Source organism: Canis aureus, chromosome 26 (assembly GCF_053574225.1).
Source record: "Canis aureus isolate CA01 chromosome 26, VMU_Caureus_v.1.0, whole genome shotgun sequence".
Lineage (NCBI taxonomy): Eukaryota > Metazoa > Chordata > Mammalia > Carnivora > Canidae > Canis > Canis aureus.
In genome coordinates, this window is record NC_135636.1 from 25125394 (window position 1) to 25140051 (window position 14658).

The 14658-nt window shown below is 45.7% G+C and overlaps 1 protein-coding gene and 1 long non-coding RNA gene across 12 annotated transcripts in view; one reads left to right on the forward strand and one right to left on the reverse strand.

Annotated features, from left to right (window-relative positions):
* The window catches only part of FKBP1A (FKBP prolyl isomerase 1A), a 58505-nt gene that overhangs the window by 15337 nt on the left and 28510 nt on the right, over nt 1–14658 (forward strand). For 4 of the 6 annotated variants that reach the window (XM_077872531.1, XM_077872533.1, XM_077872528.1 and 1 more), the window contains 3 exons: nt 3808–3920; nt 6799–6963; nt 8863–9985. In XM_077872531.1, the coding sequence (XP_077728657.1) occupies nt 3808–3920; nt 6799–6927 (242 nt within the window). In that variant the 3' untranslated portion in view covers nt 6928–6963; nt 8863–9985. Of the gene's footprint in view, nt 1–3807; nt 3921–6798; nt 6964–8862; nt 9986–14658 lie in introns of those variants that run through there. The other 2 variants (XR_013365082.1, XM_077872529.1) reach the window with 1 other exon arrangement.
* The window catches only part of LOC144298099 (uncharacterized), a 50088-nt gene that overhangs the window by 13548 nt on the left and 21882 nt on the right, over nt 1–14658 (reverse strand). Inside the window, exon 5 of one of the 6 annotated variants that reach the window (XR_013365085.1) lies at nt 5806–6052. The exons of 4 other annotated variants lie outside the window; for them this stretch is intronic. This is a non-coding gene — a long non-coding RNA (uncharacterized LOC144298099). Of the gene's footprint in view, nt 1–5805; nt 6053–14658 lie in introns of those variants that run through there. One more of the 6 variants, XR_013365087.1, reaches the window with a different exon arrangement.

A 14658-nucleotide genomic window follows, 5' to 3' on the forward strand; every position in this document is an offset into this window, starting at 1 on the left:
GCAAGGAGCGAAATAAGTCAGAGGAAGACACTTATATGGCTTCATTCATATGTGAAACATAAGAAACAGGGCAGAGGATCATAGGGTAAGGGAGGAAAAACTGAATGAGAAGTCATCAAAGAGGGAGATAAACCATGAGAGATTCTTAACTACAGGAAACAGGGTTGCTGGAGGAGAGGTGGATGGGGGGGTAGGGATAACTGTGTGATGGGCATTAAGGAGGGCACGTGATGCGATGAGCACTGGGTGTTATTTGCAACTGATGAATTCTTGCATACTACATCTGAAACTAAGTTTGTATTATATGTTGGCCAAGTGAAAAAATATATTTTTTAAATTTTTATTTATTTATGGTAGTCACACAGAGAGAGAGAGAGGCAGAGACATAGGCAGAGGGAGAAGCAGGCTCCATGCACCGGGAGCCCGATGTAGGATTCGATCCCGGGTCTCCAGGATCGCGCCCTGGGCCAAAGGCAGGCGCTAAACCGCTGCGCCACCCAGGGATCCTGAAAAAATATTTTTTTTAAGGATTATCAGCAAGGCTCCTGTTTAAAGTCCCTTTACTTAGAAATCCTGCTTCTATGGTTTTTTGGAATAATAGGGAAAGGCTTTGCCCCTCAGTGTCTTAGAAAAACTGAGAGTTGGGGCTAGAAAGACATGCTCCCAGACCCACAGTCTGCACTGAAGAGCATCCACTTCTCCAGGTTAGCTTAGCAGCAGGTAGCACCTGATGCTCCTGGCCTGGAACAGTAGGCATCTCACCTTCAGGCAAAGTAGGATGGGTGTGTGTAGCATCTGGAGGTAGCTTGGCAACACATTTGATCAGGTATAAGAGGGAAGTGTAGGGAGTCTGCCTCAGGACCCTTTGGTCTTTCATTGCAGTCAGAATACAATCTTGCTCGGGTTGAGGCATGTTCAGATTTGGCTGAAAGAATAATTCTTTTGTAGGTATATTTATATTTTAAACGGTGAGCTTCAACCCGTAGTGTATCACAAAATAAATTTAGGAGGTCACAGTCAGCATTCTTTTGAGAAATGGAAAGTATATCACATGCAGTAACTCTTACATGTAAATCTTATTTCACTGATACATGTGTGTGTATGTCCTGGGTCCTGATAGATCATGCTGGTCTGCTGTCAGAGTCGATGACAGCCTTTGTCATGTGAGTTGTTGAACTCCAGTTCTTTATTACCCTCTCATGGCAGTACTACGGGGTGGGGTGGGGGGCTATTAAGTAAAGATCCATTAAAGAGTCGCTTCATACCTATTTAGGTTATTTTCAACTGCAAGTGATTGAAAACCTGACTTAAGGCAGAGCAGACTTAATCACCTCAGAACATAAAGCTTCAGGGAGGCAGTTTGGGGCTGGTTCAGAGCAATAGGACAACTACTCTCTGGTACTCTTGACCTTCTCATGGTTACAAGGTGGCTGCCAGGGTACAGATATCACATCCTCACAGAACAGCATTCAACAGAAAGGGAGGGCAGGAGCTTTCTTCCTGAGTGTCTTTTTGACCAGTGAGGCAAGTCTTTCCTGCAGGGTTTCAGTAGACTCCACATTTGATCTGAGTGCCCAGACTGGCCCATGTGCCTACCCCACACTGACGCTGGTATAGGAGAAAGGCCTAGATTGGTTCCATTTCATCTCCTGGGCCATGCTGTAGCTGCTCCTGGAAAGTTGCTCAGTTGGAGAGAGGAGTGGGAATATTTGGTCTGGATTTTCTAAGGGTCTGGAATGTGCCATGGCCTGGATTCCAGATGGCCCTTGAGGCAGGTTTTTGTCTCCGTTTTGTCCAGCCACCCTTTGCAGGCAGGGCTGAGAGGGCAGGGACCACCCTGCCATTTTTAGCTGTTTCCCAGGGGTTTCCTTACCTAGTGACTTTTCTACCAAATCTGCTAAGGGAGCCCTGGGGCTCTATTCATCATCTCCCCAGATGAGCACAGACCAGAAAGAGGCTGTTTCTGGTCTTTGGTCTCCTTCATAGCTCACATTCTCCATTGGGCCAAATACAGCCTTTTGATAGAGCCAGGCCCCACTACCCACTGGCTCCGACCTTGGGTGGGTTAACTAAACCTTGGAGTTGGTTTCCTTATTTTCGCCATAAGCAGGCTCCAATGGGTGATAGAAAGGCTCTCTGCCCGGTCAAAGAAAGGGTTCTGAGAATCCAGACTGCTCATTGCCTGCTCTTACCCTTAATGCAGGGTTTAGGTTGGTCAGGTTCAGTGTATGCAATAGAGCTTGTAGGGGACAGACTAAAGTGAGAGTTGTGGAGGGTGGACACCTGTTTTTCTCCTAGGTGTTCATTTATAGGAAACTACTCAAGTCCTGCCATTTGTCATTTCTTTTATCAGGCCATGAATGTGTTCTGGTGAAGAGATGAGTGCCGTGTACACCCCACCTTGCTAGTTCTGGGGTACCAGTTCCTGGCTCTCTATTGACTTGGCAGGGGTAGATCCTCACCCTCCTGTCTCCCTCTGAGTCCTCAGCCCCCAGCTCCAGACTTCAGGCACTGTCAGCACCCACACTGCTCAGGACATCTGTCTGCCTTCCTGTTCTGTTAGGACAGCAGTTCCCGTCCCCACCACTGCCCATTTCCTATTTTGTCAAAGTTGAGCTAGTCCGGTGGCTTTGATAAAGCTCTCAATTGATCTCTGCTTCCCTATCCCACTTGTAAGTGTTGACATTGTTTTTTAAGCTGGGTTTATGTTAGGATTTCCCTCCTCCCCTAAAAACATCCGAACACAACAGAATTCTGTTTTACTGGGTCTTCTGAGTGATACTTTAGAACCATCGTGGGCACCCACCCTTAGCCTCCAATGAAAACTGCTTTGTATGAGTTGTATGTCAACAACTGGCATACCTCTTCCAGTCTGGGATGGTGCTTTGAAAGTTCAGGACCTCAGTGATGGCTGTCTCTGACTTTCAGAGAAACCACTGCAGATGATCCTGTTTGAACGAGGAGTGGTAGGTGTCTGTCTTGTGCACTCACCCTCTGGCATCTCCATGTCTAGAAGTCCCCCTTTTGGTAGAGGCTGCCAGTGTGGTTTGTCTGGCTCCTGGGGCACTGGAGTAGTTGAATGAACATGGTTTTTGGATTTATAGTCTAGCTGACTACTTTGGCAGGTTGCTTCACTTCCTTCTGCTTCTCTCACTTCCTTCCTCTGTGAAATGGGGACAGTGCTGGGGGAGGATTGAGTGAATTCATGTGTGGAAAGTCCCTGACTCCCAACTGGACGCACTGCTCTCAGTTCAGCTGGAGTTGTCCAGAGGCCACCAGGGAGAGGTTTGCAGTGTCTTTTCTGTTGCCATTTCTCCGACTCCCTGACACCAGCTGGCGTCCTGCAGTTCAGTTTAGTTCTGATACTACCTGCATTTCTATAAAAGGGGATGGGTGAACTGAGGAAGGCCAGTTGCTTCTGAACCATATGTGACTGCCAGCCATTACATGTGCCTTAACAGGCCCATGATTATTCTTCATCTCAGAGTGTGCTGACAGTTCATGTCTAGAGCATGGACACTTACCCATTCTCAGCCCAAGGTAGACAGCTGCCTGCCTCTGGTGGTCAGCTCACTGCTTGGAGTTGGGAAGAACACACATAGCCCTGGGGTAGACGGACTGTCCCAACTCTAGAGGCCCGCTGAAGACCCAGGAAATCCTCCCGGGACACCACACTCCTCCTCAGGCCTCGGGCAGCCCTGCCAGGCCTGATGCCCGGCATCCGGGACGGGCACTCCTCGGCTGGCTTCTTACACGCCTCATGTCATCACTCCTTGTTGCTCATGTTACAACTGCCCTTTTTCACAGGGATGCTTGAAGATGGAAAGAAATTTGATTCCTCCCGGGACAGAAACAAGCCCTTTAAGTTTATGCTAGGCAAGCAGGAGGTGATCCGAGGCTGGGAAGAAGGGGTTGCCCAGGTATGCTCTTGTTTGTTTTGTTTTGTTTCCTGGTGTCTGCCTTTGAAATGATGCTTATGGGTAGGACATTCATATGATTCCAAAATCAAAAAAGATGTGAGTAGAAAATTTTACTTGCATCCCACCCCATCTTGCCAGTCCCCTCACCCCCAGCAACTCATGGTATTAATGTTTTTTATAGAGTTTCCTTAAGCATTTATAAAAATACGCTTTTTTTTTTTTTTTTTTTGCTGTAGACACACACAGTGTTCTGTACTTTGCCTTTTCATTTACTTTTTCACACTTTATATATCCAGAAATAAAAGAGGAGGAAACTCTCTCTTCCCACATTCCCTTAGGTGGGTGTATTTTATCAGTACAATGACCTATTGATGGTCATTTCCAGTATTGTGGCTGTCATAAACAATGCTGCAGTGATGAATCTCGTGTGGACTTAATTTTACATTTGTGCAAGTGTTGCCACAGGCAGATTCTGAGAAGCAGGGGTGAGTGGTTCACGGGCTGTGTGCACAGTATGTTGATATACTGCCAAGTTGCCATCCGTAGGGATTACACTGAGCTGCCACCAGCGGGCTGTGAGGATGTCTGTCTCCTCCCAGTCCCACCAGCAGTGTGTTGTTAAACTTTTGGATTCAGGACAATACAATGAGTGAAAAAAGTTACCTTGGTGTGGTTTTAATTTGCGTTTGTCTTATTATTGGCCGTGTTGTGTCAGACCCCTTCTGAGAGGTCATACTCATGGAGAGAGTCATTTTGTTTGTCTTGAGTCTGTTTCCTCAGCACTCCCTCCCCATTTGTGTAAACGGCTTTTGTTCTGCCGACACAATTCCCAATGGACAACAGGATCCACGGTGCCAAATTTCAGTTGGGTTCTAGCCTTCCATCAAGCCCAGCAGGTTTTTTCTCAGCATTAACTGGGTTCCAGCATCCTGAGACTCAAGGGGCTTTATAATCAGCCCTGTGTGGTGGGTAATTAAGCAGTCTGTTTCCCTCTCACCGAAGAGAATTGAGATGTAACCAAAGTGGAAAGATGTCTGTCTTTCTCTTTTTCCAGAATACACATTGTTCTACTTCCTCTATAAACTCACCAATTTATTTCCAAGTGAACTGCTTAACTTGCAGAAACTTTTAAGTCATCCCACTCCCAAGTGTTTAGATTTCTGTTCCTGCAGGGTAGAGGGTTGATAGTGCAAGAATGAGAGGATCTTTGTGGTTCACTTCCCTTTGGAAACCTCTGTCCACACTGCCTGCGTCTGGCTGGCTCTTGGTCTGTAGCCCATCCCCCAACGACCATGCCAACCATTGTCCACACCGCAGCCATCTTCTGTGGCCGTTCCGGCACCAGAACAATAACTGTGTTGTGTTCCAAGAGCCATAGCTGCCACCAAGATAGTGTTATCAGCCTATTGTACATCCTAGGCTTGGCGAGGCCTGACCGAGTATTGGGGAGATTCTCAGTCTCCCCAAGGACCCAGGGCACATGGGGGTCAATCACAGGCCTGTCACTTGTGAGAAGTCTGGGTGGTCTGGGACCTGCACAGAGCATCTTTGAAATTCCACAGGATATCTTTGAGTGAGTTAAAAGCACAGGAAGAAGGGGGGGTTGTGCCCTTTTCCCTTTCTTTTGATATTGTTGTTGTTTGGCTCTTACGTGTACAAGTATGCGGTCCTGCCACAGGACTGTTTGCAGCCTGCGTTTTCCCCTTCTCACCGTGTCTCGGCCATCTTTCTGCGTTAGTACATTTCCATGTTAGCCACTGTATTCTTTCTAGTGGCTGACCATGGTGCAGATGTGCCTGTGAAACCTCTCTCCTCATAATGGGCATTTGGGTTGTTAGCAGAAGATGCTGGAAGTGGAATTGCTGGGGAAAAGGACATGACTCTTTTGAATTTCATTAGATTAAACCATATGCTTTTAATTTTAACTGCCCTTACCACCCTGGCCCAGCATGTCCCGGTTTCCTAAAGGAGATGTGAGGAGCACAGTTTCTGAGTCACATTAGAGTCTGAGCGCAGCCTTCAGCCCCATCTCAGTTGCTGTCTCTTAGGCTGGGTCAGAGAGTCAGGAGCGTACACCGGGAAGCTGAGCAGAGTGCGCTGGGAGGATGGACATGCAGCAGAGAGTCTGCTCACTGTTCAGAAAATATATATTGAAAGTTATTTATGTATTTGACTGAGAAATGAAAAAGTACAAACGTATCTTAAAAAGTGAAAATTTTCCCTCCACCCTGGCCTCTGTACTCTCTTCTCCCCATGGAAAAATGCTGGTATTATTTGTGGCCTTCCAGAGGTATTTTCTGTTTATATAGGCAAGGTGAAGGTATGTAAGTATTTCCCTCTTTTTCACACAAATAGTAGCCTACTATACATGCTACTTTGTAAAATCATGTTGTCCTTTTGAAAGTTTTTCTATATGAGTGTAAGTATAAAATATAGAAGGTATAGAAAAGTAGACTACCCCAAATATTACTTTCTGTATATGTGTTTTCTTTTAAAGCAAAGTTTTGGTCAAAGTCCTCCTTTCTTAAGAGTGTAGATTCCACTTAACGTGTCCTTTGAGTGACAGACCCCTGAAGGACAAAGTGGTTATACTGACATGGTACTGGCTGCCCAGAGTTAGGTACATAAGAGCTGGGCAGAAAGGTTGTTTTTATCTGCCATTGAGCCCCTTAGAGCCAGATGCAGGGATTGTGCAGCCTGACTGCCAACTTCTGTGTTCTGCGCTGGAAGGTGCCTGGCACCCAGGCAGCCACACAGTCACTGGCATGTCCTAGTCACATTATGCTGTCTCAGGGACACCCCAGTAACAGCCCTGCTTCTTATAGAAACAACTGGGGAGTGCGTCTGGTTGAGTCTTTCTTTTTTGTTCTTTTCACAGATGAGTGTGGGTCAGAGAGCCAAACTGACTATCTCCCCAGACTACGCCTATGGTGCTACTGGGCACCCAGGCATCATCCCACCAAATGCCACTCTCGTCTTTGACGTGGAGCTTCTGAAACTGGAATGACAGGAATGGCTTCCTCCCTGAGCTCCCCATTCTTGGGTAAGGAACTGAATGCCAAAGGCCTTTTCCTGCCTGTGTACCTCCCAGTGTTTGGTGGACAGCAGAACCAAAAATGCCATGGGTTCTTCCCCCCTACATTCTTGCTCTGTTGGGAAGCATTTCGGTTTCAGTTACTAAGTTATTAGTGTACACCTTGAAGCTGGTCACCCTGTGGAAAGGGATGATATATGCTTTCAAACAAACTCATTGGTTTGGGGCAGCTGATAGTAGCTGTTTAAACGAAGGATGTTTTTATATCTAACTTAAAAACTAAAACTGAATTGGGAAGTGGATATGTGGCCAAATTTATAATGCCAAAATTTTAGTTCTTTAGAAAAGGAAGACTGTTGAGGACTGCTTACCCTATCCTAGTGCATGCAGCCCCCTCGCCATATACGGTGTGACCACTGCCTATCAGGGATTGTGAGAGGGACACTGTCACCTGGGCCAGCTGCCTTGGGGGCAAGCCCAGAACACTAGAGCTCACAGGCCTGCCTCCTTCTCATGGGTGGAAAGGTGAGGCCAGGGTGTCCTCGTGAAGCATAAAGGTGCTCTCAGTCCTCAGATCTGAGGGACTGATCCGCTTTCCCATGGACCATGTGAGAGAAATGAGGTCTAGAGAGAAAGACCTTACTGAGGGTCACTTCCAGGCAATGACAAAGTAGGACTGAAACCTCTCTTGCTTCCCCTTCCTGGACTTGCTTTTCCTTCCTTTTACTGTCATCTCTAGGAAGTGACACTCTGTGTCCTAAGGGCTCACAACTTTGCATGTGGGTATCAGACTCATAAAACACATGAATGCTGCCACCTTCTCTCTACTCGGTCCCAGACCTCTCAGCTTTCCCCATCCTGGCCCTGGAACCAGGGGACCACAGCCAGGGGCTGGGTGAGAAAGCTTCTGTTCAAAAGCTGTCACAAGTGGCTGCCAGTGGTCTAACCCTGACCTGCTGTGGGCTTTTTAAAAATACAGGGTCTTTTCAAATTCTTAGCTATTTTCTCTCTGTGGTTTGAGCCCTATGTACCTGGTTCATACAGGCTTGAGCAGGTTTGATGATCCTGGCTTCTCTACTTATCATTCTTACCAGGAGGGAACTCCTGACATTTTACAAAGCCTCTGTCTGCCCAAAGGTCTACACTTCACTACCTCTTTACTGTCCTTTGAGAGCTGAACTCTTTGGACATAAAAGTACTTGAAGGGAGTCTTAGAATTAGCCTGACATGGGTACAGGCATCCTGTAAACCTGGTAGGCTGAAGGGAGGGGGAGGATGGGAGAGAGGGCTACCAGTCACCCTGGCCTAAGCTTCCCCCTCACTGCCAAAGAACATCGCAGAGTTTGCATAGGTCTTGAAGGAAAGCCTAAGGGCAGACCTAGAAAGTTATAGATTTGAGTAAGTGAATAAAAGACCACAGACGCTTTCTAAATTTCTTCAACATGAGGGGCATACCAGTTTAGGGCTGCACACATGGAAGTCACTAGGAAGTCTATCCTAAGATTCTCCTGATGGCTAGGGCACACCTCAGACGATTAACCACAATTACTGGGAGTGGGAGCCAAGCATGACAGTTTTTTAAAGCCCCCAGGTGATTCCTATATGCAGCCAAGCTGGGAGACCCTGTGATAATGAGGAACTGTACCATCACTGCTCTCCTCAGTAAGGTAGACGGAACCTTAGGTTAAAGAAAACACTACCAGTTTAGGCAGGAAGAAGACTGCTCACCCGGGAATCCAGCCCGGGCTCAGTGGTCTCTCCCCAGCTGGAGCAGAAGCGGCTTGCTCTAGGTGAGACCTTGCAGCTCTTGAGGAAGGGACTAAGTGTGGCAGGCAGCCCCATGTCTGTCTCCGCCGCGCAGATGGAGCCCTGTGTTGCTGGAACTGACAGATTTTCTGTCCCCCACAGATGTGCCATGGAGGGATGTGGCGCCTCCAGATGCGCACACGCGAGTCCGTATGGAGCTTTTCCTGATGTTCCACTACACTCTTTGTATAAACATCGACCCCGACTGAATGTGTTCTGTCACCCAGCTTTGCTCTTTCCCTTTCTCCTCGTGTGTGTGTTGACCTAAACTATATGCCATAAACCTCAAGTTACTCATTTGATTTCGTTTTCATTTTGGGGTGAAGGTTCAGTTTCAGTCTTTTGGATCTAGGTTTCCACTTAAGTATTAGTCAAGTATTAACAGCACAAGTCATGGGTTAACTTTAGAATAGGAATTGATGTTTGGGGGGGATTACAAGAATCTTTATTTTATCTTATTTTTTTTGGATGAAATTTTTATCTATTATATATTAAACATTCTTGCTGCTGCGCTGCAAAGCCATAGCAGATTTGAGGCACTGTTGAGGGCCGAAGTAACTCTCCCAGTTGAGAGATGTCCTTGGGTTGAATTAAAGCCCTACCTGAAACTGAAGTGGGGAGGGGGAGAGCCTCTGCCTCCACTACCCCTCCCCTGCTCTCCCCCCCCCCCCCAATAATAAACCCTCTGCCTTTTGGAAGCAGATTGTTCTCACTGCGATATTGGACACTACAGGTATCTGTCCCCAGGCCAGCAGGGACCTCTGAAGCCTTCTTCATGGCCTGGCTCTTTGTTTTGTTTTGTTTTTTTTCCATCCTGTGGTTTTTCTAATGGATATTCAGGACTTTTGTAATCTCATAGCTATTTGAGCTCCACTTTCCAAATTTTAAGAACTTTAATTGAAAGTTTAAATTGAAGGTGCTGTTTGTAGACACATAACACCCAATGAAAGCCCAGCCATCATGACAAACCCTTGAGTGTTGTCTTGAGAAAATGATGCTGGTCATCACAGCTTCAGCATCTCCTGGTTTTTGATGTTCGGCTCCCCCGGCTGATCTCAGAGTTTCCTGGCTTTTCCTCCTCCCCCTCTCACCCCTTTGCTGTCCTGTGTAGTGATTTGGTGAGAGAAATTATTGCTGCCTACCCCCCCACCCCCACCTGCCCGCACTACGTATGAGTTTCAAGTTTTATTATTGCAATAAAAGTGCTTTATGCTGGCTTTTCTCAGCTCCGTGTGATGGTGGTGACTTTGATTACATTCAGATGCTTCCCCGGGCCATTTGGTGGAGGGGGGTGGAGTAGGTCTGTGCCAGTGGGGACGTCCTGTAGGAGATTGTGTCTTAGCAAAAGAACTGGAGTAGGAACATCCTTCCCTGTTGGCCCCCCTGGGGGGGTGGAGGCGGAGGTGGTAGGTTTACATCTTCACTGGGGGAGGAACTATCAGGAAGTGCACACACATACACACACAAATACACACACCTGCCGCCCATCATCAAATGTTTTTTTTCAATACGAGTTCTGGGTATAGCGCTCTGCTGGGTTCTCCGTAGTTACCAAGAAGTGGGAGATGCAACCAGCCCTCAAGAAATGAGCCTCCACCCTGTTGGAGATGTGCTACAGCAAATTGATGGAGGGTTATGAAGGGAAGATTGGGGTTTTAAATCAGTGTTCCTCAGTGACATTGGTGTAGAAATTATTTGTCATGTGTACAGACTAGTTGGTTACAGTAGCTTCTCTGGCCCCACCCCTGAGTGTGCTGGTAACACTCCCCATCTTCCTTGTGATGGAGACCATCAGTAATACTCCCACGCCTTTTGAAACACCTCCCCAAATTGCCCTGGTCGAGGGCCTTCAATTTTAAGTAGAGAGCTTGTTTAAGAAGTTGCCTGATGGTTTTCCAAATCCATGCCTTTATTAATTTAAGTCACTGGAGCAGTATTTGAGGGTCATAGCTTGTTTTTTCCAAAATTCCCTTTAAAAATTGTCAAATAGGGCAGCCCTGGTGGCTCAGAGGTTTGGCGCCACCTTCGGCCCAGGGTGTGATCCTGGAGTCCCGGGATCAAGTGCCACATCGGGCTCCCTGCGTGGAGCCTGCTTCTCCCTCTGCCTGTGTCTCTACCTCTCTCTCTCTGTGTCTCTCATGAATAAATAAAATCTTAAACAAAATAAATTAATTTAAAAAATAAAAATTGTCAAAAGATTTTATAATGAACACCATTTATCACATATTTATCCATTCCTCTATGTATCCATCCTTTTATATTATATTTCAGAATAAATGTCAGACATCAGTACAGTTCCCCCTAAATACATATTAGAATTTAGTATTTGTTTATACTTTTGTGCCCTACAGCACTGTCAAATATAGACTATGGCTACCATCTCAGAAAATACATTTATGCCCTTTCTCAGTCCTCACTTTACCCCCAGAGGCAACAGTTATTTTCCTACTATAGTATTGCCTATTACTTCTGAATTAAATTTAAATGAGATTCAGCACTCAGTGTGGTACCTTCACTCAGAAACACAAGGATGCTGTTAGTTCTCATGGAACTTAAAGTTAGGCAGGACCTGTGACTGTGTTACAAGGTGAAAGAGACTTTGCAGATGTGATGATGTTACGGATCCTGAGGTGGAGAAATTATCATGGATTATGTGGGTGGGTCCAGTATAATGACGAGAGTCCTCAGGAATCAGAGAAAAGACATCTGAAGATGCCTTGCCTGCTGGCTTTGAGATCAGAAGAAGGGACTAGAAGCCAAGAACTGTGGTGGCCTTTAGAAGCTGGAAAACACAAGGTATCCTATCTTCCCTGGGGTCTCTAGAAGGGAACCAGCTTAGCTAACACTTTGGTTTTAGTCTGATGAGACTTCACTTTGGACTTCTGACCTCCAGAACTAAGATGATAAATGTGTGTATGTTGTGGTAGTTTGTTACAATAACAAGAGGAAAATAATACGGAGACTTTGTTTCTCTTAGTTTAATTTTTTTTTTTTAAAAAAGGTTTTTTTGAGAGGCATCTGGGTGGCTCAGATGGCTAAGCGTCTGACTCTTGATTTCAGCTAGGTCATGATCTCAGCGTCCTGAGATCAAGCCCTACATTGGGCTCTGTGCTCACCATGGAGCCTGCTTAAGATTCTCCCTCTCCTTTTCCCCCTGCTCCTTCTCCGGCTTGTTCTCTCTCTCTGTACACTCAAATAACTCTCTTTAAAAAAAGATTTTTGGGATGCCTGAGTGGCTCAGCAGTTGAATGTCTGCCTTTGGCTGGGGTCGTGATCCTGGAGACCCGGGATCAAGTGCCACATCGGGCTCCCTGCGTGGAGCCTGCTTCTCCCTCTGCCTGTGTCTTTAAAAAAAAAAATTTAAGTAATCTCTACCCCCATCATAGGGATCAAACTCAGAACATGAGATCAAGAGTCACCTGCTCTACCTACTGAGCCAGCCAGGTGCCTTTAGTTTTAATATGTAATGGAACAGAAAATAAAGTAAGGATTAAAAAAATCTCTAGGATACTACCACCCTAAAAAAAATCAGGCTTTAACTTTTTTCTCCTTCTCTTTTAATTCTTGCCTTAGGTACTTAAAATTTTTAGTTCTAATCACAGTCTCATACAAATTTTGCATTCTGCTTTTTTTCCCCACCTAATGTTTTATTAAGAGGATTTATCCATGTTGCTATATGATTTTTTAAAAAGATTTATTTGTTTTAGAACATGAGTGGGAGGTGGAGAGGGAGAGAAAATCTCCAGCGGACTCCTCACTGAGCACAGAGCCTGACATGGGGCTCGATCCCACACCCTGAGATCATGACCTGAGCCAAAATGAAGAGTCCCTATGCTTAACCAACTGCATTACCCAGGCGCCCCACTGTATGGTCTTTGTATCTATTTTGAAGAGGGATGTAAGATCAAAGTACCAAATTTATTTAACCACCTTGCTAAAAGATAATTTTTTTTTTAGAAAGTAAAATCAGGACTCAAATACAAAATAAACATGTTAAAGATTTTATTTAGCTTGGTTAATGAGAGAACTAGTAAGATGTCTTTTTTTTTTTTTTAAGATTTTATTTATTCATGAGAGACACAGAGAGAGAGGCAGAGACACAGATAGGGGGAGAAGCAGGCTGCATGCAGGGAGCCCGAAGTGGGACTCCATCCCGGGACTCCAGGATCAGGCCCTGGGCTGAAGATATAGGTGCCAAACCGCTGAGCCACCCAAGGATCCCCAGTAAGATGTCTTAATTGGTTCAAAGGAGACTCCAAAGAATAAAATATAATTAGCTTAGTAGGAATGCTGAAATGTACTTGCTTCATAGATACACAACTGGCAAAATTGGCCAAGAGCTACAGAGTAATAATCTTTTACATTTAGGACTTTATAAGGTACATTTTGCATGTATATGGACAAAAAGCACCTGCATTATCTGTTTCCCTCAGTTTACCTCATGATAAGGTAACCTGAAGAGTTTGTGCCTAGGTAGAAGACCCCATTAGCTGCGGATGGAGCGGTGTATGTGTAGGGGGACTTGTTTCAAAGTCTTTCACGGTGTTTCCTATGCCCTGTTGTTGGATACTTCGGGTATTTCCAATTCTTTGCTTTTACTAAAACAAAAAGCCGATACATCTTAGAATGTGTTGGGTTTTTTTTTCTTTCCTAAGTAGGTTGATTCTGTAGGATAGCATACTAGAAGGGGGATTGTAGGGTCAAAAGATTTTGAGTTCCAATTCACCTTGCCAAATTGTATGAACCTATTTCCCATACACAGAAAACAAACCCCATGGCAGAAAGTATTACCTCCACGGGCTCTTAAAAAGCCCTTAATCTGGGACTCCTGGGTGGCTCAGTGGTTGAGCATCTGCCTTTGGCTCAGGGTGTGATCCTGGAGACCTGGGATCGAGTCCCACAATGGGCTCCCTGCAGGGGAGAAGAAGAGGAGAAGCAGGAGAGCCTGCTTCTCCTCTCTCTCCCTGTGTCTCTGCCTTTCTCTCTGTGTCTCTCGTGAATAAATAAAATCTTTAAAAAAAAAAAAACCCTCTATCTTTCTTTTCCAGATGCCCCCTTACCACCCCACCACCCCATCCACTTTTCCCTAATGTTCACTGACAAGAATGAGATCTGTGGAGCATTCATTGGTTTGAGCCAATTGAGGACTCTCCTTCCAGTACTGAGGAGGGGCTTAAATTCCCCTGAAGCCCAGAGTCCCTGAGCCCTGCAACAGACTGGTTCAGGATTCTGTTAATAAAGGAGCCAGGGGTATTCCTGGGCCCAGCTAGAACTGGTTGATGTTGCTACTGACTGTATTTTCATTGTTTTCCTTCGTTGATATCTGAGAAGCATGGTGGTTATATTCACAGCCCTAGGATCCAGGAAAACTGATTCTGCTTCTGACCATCGCTAAGCCTTAAACACCCAATTACGCTGTTTCTGAGGTTTCCCACTCATTGAATGGACTTAGGGTGGGGACCATGGGTCAAAGTGAGCCCATGAATTTTAGGATGACTTTCAGCTCTAAAATTGCAATTATTTTAAATTTGATAATCATGTGAGAGACTTTCTGCAGAAAAGCAGCCACCCCCCACCCCCAATAACCATGATGACAGTTTGACTATAAATAAGCATCCTGTCGACCCCCACTTCTTTCAGGAAATGGCTGACCACAGAAAACCCTCCACCCTTTCCTCTTTTGAAACATCCCCAAACTGCTCACTTGCCCCCTTGCAGCTGACTGAGGATGATGGCCAAATGTATTGGAAGACCAGTGAATCTCCCTCACTCCACTGATCCTACCCTTGTAAAACAGTTTTCAGTAAGACAGCATTTCCTTTTTACTCAATAAAATGTACTCCCCGACACCTTTGAATCCCTGCTGAAACAAGGGTGATGGCAGAAGGATTCTCCTGC